At 42.1% G+C, this 11,384-nt stretch overlaps 1 protein-coding gene across 1 annotated transcript; it reads right to left on the minus strand.

Annotated features, from left to right (window-relative positions):
- Positions 1-486: 486 nt before the first annotated feature.
- tbc1d25 (TBC1 domain family, member 25) lies at positions 487-11,218 on the minus strand. The gene is made up of 7 exons (XM_032569880.1): positions 10,196-11,218; positions 8,701-8,810; positions 8,438-8,592; positions 8,191-8,318; positions 7,715-7,903; positions 6,677-6,952; positions 487-2,826 (listed from the first exon to the last, which is right to left on the minus strand). The coding sequence occupies exons 1-7, from the start codon at positions 10,238-10,240 to the stop codon at positions 1,189-1,191; spliced, it is 2,541 nt and encodes an 846-aa protein (XP_032425771.1). The 5' UTR covers positions 10,241-11,218; the 3' UTR covers positions 487-1,188.
- Positions 11,219-11,384: the final 166 nt, after the last annotated feature.

Below are 11,384 nucleotides of genomic sequence, written 5' to 3' on the forward strand. Positions count from 1 at the left end.
AACTATTAAAAGAGCTCAGTTTTAAAGCACACTTTAGACTAAACAAAATAAAAGAACAATTAGCTTTCCATGTCTATGAGAGCAGCAAAATATATTGAACTGTTGCAGTATCAATGTATTCCACATTGCAATCACAAAACACTGCTTGGATGCAATATTCAATAGGAAATATTTTAAGTGCCATGCATGCAAATTCAGCAATCCATTAACACAGTTAAGCCTCAAATTACTAATAACCCTGAGATCCAGATTTTAAATGATTCCATTCAACCGAGAGAGGTTTTGATAGGAAATGAGTCAGACATCTCTAAAAAGTTAAGAAAACATAGGAAAAGATATTCCAAAGGTATGAATAATTTTGCGTTTAGCTGAATATTCGACCTGCTGGATGGATTTTTACTGCTACTGATGTCAACACTTGATGGATCCTGAAGCTCATAAAGAGCAATGAGAAAATCACCAAGAAATAAGACAGACTCAAGAAAATTGAGTCAGTCTTAATAGACATTAATTTATTGTATATCAAATTGCATGTGTTCCTGATATCCTGCCGCCCCCATAATGTAGAAATAGAATTAAAATAATACATACAAAGCAATGGTTGACATCACAGTGGCTACGTCCATTTTTTGCATACAGCCTATGAGTTCGACCCAATGCAGAGAGCTATCAAAACCAAAAGTACAGCAGCTTGGATACGTATCAAAAAAAGACAGAGGGTATAAGGCATGAAAGTTTTCTTTTTTAAGAGGAACAGACAAAAGTTTTGTGTTTAATGAGGCCAGATTGTGGATATTCTCTGGTGACTTTGATTAGGGTTCCAGGTGAGACACTTCTGAGATGACTGCAACTGAACTTGTAAGCAAAGCTACAAAGAAGAGAGCAGATCAACCATTCAGTTACCGAATGCAGAAGAACTGAATGGGTATTTCATGCTTGAACAGCCTGTGAGGAAACAGCCGCCAACGAAGCTGTCTGAGTCCATATTTCAGACAGATCAGAGAGAAAGATGAAACATTATGATGCAGACAGATATAGGGAATACATGTAATCAGGCATACAATAGCATGGGCAGATTGGTGACAGGCCAATTCAACAGGAGGGAAGGGGCTGTTAGAAAAAGATCTCCAATAGGTTACCAAGAGTCATCTGAGAAATCCATTGAAAATCCAGTGATGCAGGAGGGAATCAGGACACAGAGGAAAGGGAGACTTGAGCTGAAGGGGAGGGAATGGTGGTGGCCAGGTTGTAAGTCGAGTTAGGTGATGATGGAGGCGAGGCAAGCGGGCTGTAGATGGGTCTGGCGGAGATGGTTGAAGAGGGGGATTGTGGGGCCGCTGTTGTCGGGGAATCTGAGCTGACCTCGTCCCCTTCTTCCGAGTCCCAGACTTCGCTCTGTAAATAGTCTGCAAACAAGGCCTTGGCTCTCTGCAGCACCCTGCTGAGGTTGTGGCGTCGCACCAGGCGATCAAAGTGCATGGCGATCTCATTGTAGTCCATGTTGTTCTTCATGATGTGGTCCCGGTGCTCCAACAAGATGGACAGGCACAAGAACAGCATGAAGGGGTTCCCTTTGCCGAACTCATGAGGAGGCGGCAAAGAGCAGGGCTTGATGCTGGTGCTTTCAGCTTTTAAAGAGCTTGGTGTGTTCGCTTTGGTGCTGGGGGATTTGTTGCCAGGCGAGGGGAGGTTGTTCGCCGAGGAGCCTCCGCCAAACGACAAAATGGGTGAGGAGAGAACGGATCTATTCTGAGGGGGAGGAGACGCGGCTGATGTTTTAGAAGTACCGGTTGGAGAGCTAATACCTTGTGCTGAAGAGGCTGATACTTTAGAGCCAGTTCTTGGTGAGGTCTCACTTAAATTGGCTGCAGATGAAGCTGTAGACACTAGAGGAAAGTCCGGAGAAACTCCTGGCCAGCTGGAGTTTATAGGGGAAGGTGTGGGAGAGACGGATGAGCCAGTTTTCCAGACTGGAAGTCCTCCAGTGAAGTGAGCGTGTGAAGTTATTGGAGACAAACCGTAGTCAGAGTTTGTAATGAGAGGTGTTCTTTCTCCGGGGTCGTCCTCGCTGTCAACTGTTGACTGCCGCCTTGGGTTGTTTGCTTCCGAAGTCACCGAACTCTGAGGCTGCTCTTGATCCTCCTTATCAAAGCTGCATTGACTTCGAGCTGTGTAGTATTTAAACTCCCCAAAACTGAGTTGTCTCTGGAAGAAATGACCCTGCAAATTTGACTTCTTTGACATTTCTTCAGAATGACCATCTTCAACGCCCTCCATTTCTACACCAGAGCCTACAGTTTGATCGGCCTTCCCTTCAATGATGGGATTCCTGCTCATATCCGTTTCCTCTCTGGATGGCCTCAGCATATGTCGTCTACGCTGCTTCTCTTTTTGCACCGCCTCGTCTTTAAGGCCGTTAACAGCCTCGTCTTTGCACGATGTTGTTTCTTCTCCCTCTAGCAGTGGCCCCACAAGTTCCACCTCGGTTTCTGGAGGATCTGGGGGCAGGGAGCTCCAGGTTACCTCCAGCATCCTCAAAGCGTCATCAAATGCAAACTCTCGCTTGAGCTCCAGGAGAAGCCACCGATAACAAAAAAAGAGGTCGTCGGCTCCCCGGGACACCAGATAGACGTAGAACTCAGGATCAGAGTACTGCAGAAGCAGCTTCAGGTGCTGGAACTTAATGGACATCAGCTGCCCGTCTGGCCGAAAGTTTCCCTCTAAGCGTTTCATAATGCCACAAAAACAAATGAAGGTGTGTGCTTCGTTGTCCATTACTGCAAGTATAGGTGAGGCTATGTCGCTCATGCCTTGGCAGTAGGAAATCTGAAAAACAGCATCAGCAGAAAGTTAGAAACGTCTTTAGTCAAATAATATGCTTAGAATATGTGCTTTAAAAAAGACAGAGGATATAAGGCATGAATGACAGTGATGAGCACACTCCCGCTAACCTGCTAACAGCGTGGCAAATTATTTGCTTGACGCTTTTTTTTTGCCAACTTTGAAAACTTCTAGCACACTTAGTTTCCCCTAAATTTATTTTTACAGATTAAAATAAATGTATTTTAATCTGTAAAATAAGTTTTACAGATAAAATAAGTAAGTTGGCACACAGTAAGCGGCAACTTGCTTTGCTGTTTTGCAAACCTTCATTTGAATAAAATTTGACATCCGTAGAAGTTTTGGTTATCGACTTCTTCAATTCTTCAAGTAGTCATGCTCTTATTTTGACGTGGTGAAGATTGTTTGTGCAGCAGTTCCTCTTCCTTTCCTCACCTCCTCAATCTTGATGTGGTGAAACAAATGACTTTACTTTGTACCAAGAATGCGTCGCTGTAGTTCCACACTAAACAGTTTAAAATTTATTTTCAGTCTTATTTCATTTCCCTTTGGGATCAATAAAGTATTTGTGAATTGAAATTGAATCTACTGATGTCCTGTGTGTTTTCCCTACTGTAGGCAAAATCAACAAAAGAGTTAGCAATACTCAACAAATACAAAAGTGAAACTGCAAGTCATTCTTTGGGACAGACCTAACACTCAGCGTACAGCAAGGTGTGCTCAGGGGTGAAGGTAAGCCGGTATGCAGTCATTCAGAACGGCTGCACTTTGAATCAAATGTAAAGGTTTTTTTATGCTCTAGTGGCCTTTATTTGAAAGTGCTAAGACAGGAGTAGCTTAATGAAAGAGAGAGAGAGGACATGCAGCAAAGGTCACCAAGCCGCGGAATCGAACCTGCAACAGCAGCATTGAGGACTGAGCAGTGTTGTATAGTAACGAAGTAAAAATACTTCACTATTTTACTTAAGTATATTTTGGAGTACTTCATACTTTCCTCGAGTATGAAAATTTTTGATGACTTTCACTTTTACTTCACTATATTTCCGAACTTAATTGCGTACTTTTACTCCGATACATTTTCAATGTGTGGTTTAGTTACTCGTTACAAAAAAGCGAGAGAGAGAAACGCAAGTGTTTTGACCCCACCTACTGATTAGCAAGTAGCAAGCAGGCTACCGAACAAAGTCGGTAGCCTGCTTGCCTGGGCTTGTTCATCACCACCAATAGGATACACCTGTTTCGCTTCTCCCATTAAACACAAAGCAAGTCTCGCTATCAGCAGCAGCCACATGGAGGAGGAGACGGAGACCACAACGACTGCAACTACGTCGGACACGGCTCCAGGGGAACCACCAGCTGGTGATGAGAGCCCATGGCCTTATTTAAACACAATATACTCTTTCGTGGGTGTTAAAGATTCGTCGTACCGCATGCAGTTTATGTTATTCCTGCCCGAAGATGTGGAAATTCTGTCTTACAAAAACTCCCCGTCCAACTTGAAGAAACACATCGAGGTAACTTCTTATGAAATGGTTATAATCCTCCTGTTTCAGTAACTATAGCTTGGTCACTAGGCACTACTGTATTGTGAAATCTTGACCATAAATGAACTTTGTTTGGCATTGTTTCAGTTCCATACGTGGTGTATTTAGCTTAGGCCTAATGTTGACTGTAGCAGGCTACCTAGACTCCTCTGTTCAAGGGGGGGCAGAAGCCATAGCGATAGCAATTTAGACTAAATTTAACGAATATAGGAAAGGCATGCAAGTTCAAAACCAGGTTTACAGATGCCAATAAGCTGCATTTCCCTCCCAATTCTTTTTCTCTTTTGCATAATGACCAGTTGTGTGCACCACCTACTGACTGTAGGATTGACTGGTTCACTGATTTGTGAAGTAGAGTAATCGTAACAGCTCTTTTTCTTCATGTTGGCCGCATTTTCTGTACTATTTATTTTTCTCATTTTCAGCACTGACCTTACTTGAAGGAAAAACTTAAGGCTTACAAAAACTTTGTATTTTCTGTCCTGGAGGGTATACTAAGAAGCTGGTTCAGTTGTAAAGCAGGTTAAGTTAACCTTGTGCTATAGGTAAAGCACCTAATTTTCTTAACTAAATGATGCCTGCAGGTATATCTATTAGCAGGTTTAATTTTGCCTGCACTTGGTTGGGTACATTATTTTAAGTGTATTTGACAAGTTTACCAAAATATAAAAAATGTCATTCAAACTGCATTTGCTTTGTTTTACTTTTTACTTGTACTTTTCATTACATTACTTGAGTACATCCATTTTTACAGTAATTTCCATACTTAAGTACAAGAAGTTTCAGATACTTTAAGACTTTAACTCAAGTAACATTTCAGTCAGTGACTTGGACTTTTACCAAAGTCATATTTTGTAGAGGTACTTATACTTTTACTTGACTCTGAGATTTCAGTACTTTATACAACACTGGGACTGAGGCCTTCTTATGTTGGCTGTGCTTAACCCCTGCACCACCACAGCACACACATTGTTCATCAGTGTTTATACATGCCAGCAGAGGTGGAAAGAGTACAAAAATAATGTAGGCTACTCAAGTGAAACAGGTTGTTTTTTTTTAAATCAAAATTTGAACTTAGTACCTCATAAAAATTTTACCATAGTTTCTTTATGATGAGCGAAACAAAGTTTAACTCATCACAAAGTTAGCGAGAACATGCTGGTGTCACGCTATTATTTAAATGAGGATGTTTATAAATAAACAAGCAACACAAAATACGTGTATTTTTAATGGGACATTAATTTCCAATATCTTATGTCAGATGCTGTTTGTTACGCCCACCTAATAGTTTTAAATAAAATTCACACTGACTGAGAGGGAGGGGAGATTGGATTCGGTTTGGGTTTAGATTGTTTTAGCTTTGAAGTAGTTAAAGCTAACTGTAAATAATGGTAATGTTTTGTTTTTTTTATTATTAGTTAAGCGTTTTGTGTCTATTTTTATACAGACATGTAAATGTTGAATCCGCCCCTCAATTAGAAATGGTACAGGATAATGATTGAAAAGCTGGGCGGTTTAGAACAGAATGGCTTTCTTTCTCTTGTTGATGGTTGAGGAATGTGTGAATAATGTCCTTCTGCTGGGAAGCAGAAAACCATGTAGGCCATGTTTTTTGAAAAATGTATATATAAAAGAAGAATCAGGGCTCTGCAACGTTTGTTTCCTGTCTGATTTTTCTTTTTGGTGTGCATTTTCTTGTTTTATTTTGTATAATATACCTGGTTATTTTATTCAAAAGGTTACATAAAGGTTTGCTGATGTATTTGTATTACAGTAAAAGCTTGCTCAGTCCGCCCGCTGTCAAAATAAGCCAATGCTCCCCCAGCCCCTGCAAAACCCCTCTGGAGCAGGGGCGCTACACAACTCTACATTACAATGTTGCCAGTTGACCACAAATTCATTCAAGCATTGAGTAAAGTTAATGGACCAAAGAAGGAGCGATGAATAGTCAGCACACAGTTTCAGCTTTTATAGCCTGAAATCTGAGAGCAGTGACTGGCTGGCAGAGCTCGCTGTACAGAAACGTAGACATCCAGAAAACTGCAATGCAGGGAAACAATTGAACATTTCAGATTGAGGAGAGTTGACTCACAACTGACACAAACACTTTGTACTGTACACATTTAGCACCTAAGGTGATATACAAAAAGGTAAGTGCACCATTTTCTCTCTTTCCCTTTAGTGGACTCCTTTGAGTGATGGGGAATTTTTTATCATCTATTTTCTGAAGATTGCTGCACCCTGACAGCCACAAACTGGAAAAACTCATAGCACTGAGCATGTGTCCACACCTGAGGATGTGTGATGGCAAATGTGGTGAGCAGGTCTGTTAGGGCAGTCAGGTGCGGACTGTCTTCTGAGCCTGCGTAGTACGGATGAGCCCGGTCTGTCCTCAGGACGTCCTTGAGGACATTCCCACGGATAAACTCCAGGTCCTCGTGGTTGGCCCTGGCTGTCCACTCCCTCTTTAGTTGCTCGTATTCCCTCGTCTTCTTCTTCATGTAGTCCATTCTCTCTTGACCGCTCAGTCCATCGGGGTACACATTAAGGAGGTACCGCCAAACCACCTAACAAATAACCACAGTGAAATATTCAGAAATTACGTATGTATGGTATATGCATGCATGCCTTTTTAAAGACAAACAGTTTAGTCAAAAACTCATGGGCATGGGCAGCTAAGATTTGACCTGCACTGTAAAGAATGACTAACTCATATGCTGTTTTTGAACAATTTTTTGATGCCAAAACTTCCCGTTTTCAATTTTATTTGAATATTAGTCCAGCCGATGTCAAATCATGGCCATAGTCTCTATATTTAGTGCACTTGCTTTACCACTAAACTATGCGGTGCCACAATGTGTAAATCAATTCTGCAAAGAAGACCGGTCCAGAATTCCTCCACAATAGACCAACATGCATAATTAGTTCAGAAGTAGTATTTCATGACCACATTATGGCCGACACAATCAGGGGGAATACTGCCGACTGATAGCAGACAGTCAGTGATGTCATCCAAAATGAAGTTAAGCCACAAATGGTCATTGCTAATGAAGCTGGTGGCTTAAAGAGTGTAATGAAAGCCGAATGGAGATCCGACCGAGTGTTGAGTTTATATAATGTACAGTAAATTACATACATTTTCAGTTGGCCCACATTTCTGAACTACATATTGGTCTGATGTTACATTCAAATTTCTGCATGGAAAGTTATTTTGGTTGTCAGTGGCTGGAAGCCATAAACATGTAAAGTAGTAGAATTAACGCTCAAAGTATCTCACTCTGAGTATAATTTATATATCTGGAATAAATTAACTTCAATGTAGTGGAAACCTTTCGCAGCGACGGCTCCACGCCACCGTGGTAGATCCGCAGTCGGAGTTCTTCAGGCCGAGTCAGCTGGCCCTGTCCGTTAAGGTAGCTGTGAAACTCTGAATCACTAAGTGGAGGTTTGAAAGGCTTGATCTCCTCTCCATAAGACCAGGTGAAGGCCTGCTGGACTCGGGACAGGGTCCGTCCCACCTGAACACAACCGAGGAAACAAACACTTGGATTCAACAAAGAACTATTCTAACTTGATCACTTCTTGAAAATAAAGTCAGTGTTTTTAGATTAGATTAGATCCCAGTGATCCTAGGAGCCATGCTGTCGGGGGCTTTATGCCATGCCCTCACTCATAGGCATGGTTGATTTTGATACCTTTTGCGGTCTGAAAATCAGATCATTAATCACCCAAAATTCAGGCAGATTTATCAGTGCAACCTAGAAAATATTGAATACAAAAAGCATCTGAAAGGAGATGAACGTACTTGGGACAGCAGAGACTGAGTGAAGGGAAGGGCTGCAGAAGCCAAAGACCTGGTCCTTTCTCCAAGCAGCAGCTCTGAACCAATCACATCTTTTGGGCTTATGATGTCCCAGTCTTCCATTACTGGACCTGAAGCCAGGCAAAAACAGATGAGACTAACTACACTTATTTTATGCCAAGTAAATATTACGGTACGGCTCACTGTCTTTATGGCATGGTTTGCTTTAAAACTGAACTGCTGTTCTTACTGTCCTCAGAAGGCTTCACATCCATCTTGAGCTGCAGGAACGGCTTGGCTGCACTCATAAATGCAATGTCCAGATCCCAGTCAGACAGCAGAGACAGGTACATCTCCACGCTGCTTCGATCTCGAGACAAGTAGCTGACACTGAAATTCCGCTTCCTAGTTTGTTTGTTTTTTTCCCCAATCAGATGACAAAAAGAAAATGTTTAGTAGAACCCATTCAAGTCAACTCTTGAGATTAGATCTACTCAACCTGAAGCTTCTTACCCATTGAGTTCGAAGGCTCTGATGAGGATATGCTGCAGGACCTCCAGTGACGTTATCTGAGGATCAACAGCAAAGGAGCGAGACTCCGCAGGAAGTGCCCCATCGCATTTCTAGAAGAAATCCCAACACAATTTCTAAAGTATCAATTCAACAAAGGTTTGTTTGTCCAACACATGCAAAAAACATGGCAATAAATTGTAATCAATACAGTATAAAACAACAACGCTGCATCATTTGCTCTAAAAGGAGATGATTTTATTATCACTCAACTGGTAAGTGTTCCTCTGCTTCATTACTACGCCAATCTCTCAGGTGAAACATGCTTTCATGCACAGATAAAATTTATTTTTTTAGGTTATTTTAGTTGTCGATCATTACTAAAATGTTTTAGTTATCAATTATTCTGACTAGGGGTGCACCGATTGCAGTTTTCTGGCCAATCGCAGATTACCGATCTTTAAAAAGCATGACCTGCCGATTCCAATTTTGGCCAATACCAATTTTTTTCAGTCTGAAATATCGCTAAATATAGCAAAAAAAAAAGTCACTGTGTTGGCTGGTTGGGTGACTATTGTTAAGTAGCAAAGTACGCATTTTCAGCTAAAAAAATACTTCTATGCCACATTAGTTACTTTATGAAGCATCTATTTATTTCCACTTTTACTACCAATTTTGGCAGAATCAGTATGCTGCACCATCTATTGCCTAGTAACGTTTATATCTCATAGGAGTTGCTAAAATCTTATTGGTCTATAAAAAGTACATCCAAAATCCCAAGGCCATCTGTAACACAGATCTTCAGAAAGACCAGGAAGCTATTGGCCAAAGGCCATTTTGAAAAGTTTGGCAGATTGTAAATAAAGAAAAACGAAGAGGGTTGAACGAGGATGATTTATGAATCTGATTTATGAATCTGAACAAATCTTATAAAATATCCTCATCGTTTCACAGAAGCGCCTCTTGTGGGGTTCGAGCTCCGGGTTTTTAACAATTTCACTTTGATTTCTGCAGCCGGTATTAAAGCAGCATCACCACAACAACAACAAGCCTCTTCTCCAAAGGTTGGCGGAGAAATCACGTCACACCGTTAACGGAGCGCGCGCGCGCACGCGGCTTCTGACCGAAGAGGTGACGTCAGTCCCCAGGTTCAGTGTTCGGCTAAGAGAGTTGTTTATTGATCCCTGATCAGCAGAGTTAAAGCCTCAGCTGTGACCCGTGGACATAATCTATAAAAGCAGCTGATAAGAGGAAGGAGGTAGGAGCTGCGTGGATCTCCTGCCTCACAAATCCGCGACAGTAAACAAAGCCGGCGAGAAACAAACAACACAGACATAGACAGTGTTTGGTTCTGAGCTCATCTTCTCAACCCCGCAGAACCTACTGTGTCCAGGATGACCTGCTGCGGGGTCAGCTGCTCCGACAAAGACGTAAACACAACGAGAACCGGGTTAACGGCGCAGCTAGCCGCCACCAACCACCGCCGTCCGCAGCCTACCTTGACTTTAACTCGAACCACTCCCCTCTCCTCCTCGCCTGCCATCTTAAGGATCCCGTTTCGGAACAGAAAGGCCCCTCTCAGGATGCTGTCCCTGGTACACGGACTCGGTCACCGAGACATGATGGTGATGCTAATTCCAGCCGAGCTCCTGTGGTCCGTCAGTTCCTTCTGCTTCGATTTTTTTCCGGGAAGTTTGCGTTTGCAACACCGCCATCTGCTGGTTAAGGTGGTTATGTCATCGATTGCTTTCTTTTTCTTCTCTTCCATTTTTTTCTTTCTTTCTTTCTTCTCTATCTTTTTTTCTTTCATGCTTTCTTTTTCCTTTTTATCTTTTCACCCTTAAGAACAACCAGCACCAGAACCCCCAGAACCTCCAGAACCACCAGAACCTCCAACTCTTCTTCTCTCTGTACTCGGATGACAGGACCTCAGTGACCCATGTGAAGCTCCTGAAGTTTGCAGATGGCACCACTGTTATTGGTGTGACCTTGGACAGTGATGAGTCTGCATGTAGATGGGAGGTGGATCAGCTGGTTTCCTGGACTAACAGACCCCCCCAGCCCCCAGCCCACCCCTCACCATCTTGAACACTGTGTCACATAGTCACTGTTCAGAAGAAGGCTTGGTGATTTGGCTCATCAACAGAACAGAACCGGTCCAGAGAGCAACAATCAGAAAGGATCATTAGGGCTGACCTTCTCTCCGTTCAGTTCTTGTACAGGTCAAAGGTCAGGAAAAGGGCCGCTAACATCTCTTCAGACCCCACACACCCTGGACACAAACTTTTAGGAATTGTACCTTTTGGTCGGCGCTACAGAGACAGAATGTCTCTTTAATGAACATGGTGAACCTCACTGGTCAGCTACTCTGCTCTGAACCTACATAAACATATTGGAACAACTATCACAACCTGCCTTGTTTCTATTTGTAATACAAAAAATATTTGTACATGCTGTTTATTTTATGATTCATTTTTTATTTAATCTAAAGTTTTCATATTTATATTTAACACCTGGACATTAAACAGAACTGAAATTCCTTGTTTGTGAATTGTGAACACGATCTTAGCCAATAAAGCCGATTCTGATTCCATCAGCTGTCAACGAACACAGCGTCAGGTCACGAGACGCTCTGCTTTGGTGCATGCTGGGATATGTATTTCAACGTTGTGCACGTCTCCTAGATT

Source organism: Xiphophorus hellerii, chromosome 1 (genome assembly GCF_003331165.1).
Source record: "Xiphophorus hellerii strain 12219 chromosome 1, Xiphophorus_hellerii-4.1, whole genome shotgun sequence".
NCBI lineage: Eukaryota > Metazoa > Chordata > Actinopteri > Cyprinodontiformes > Poeciliidae > Xiphophorus > Xiphophorus hellerii.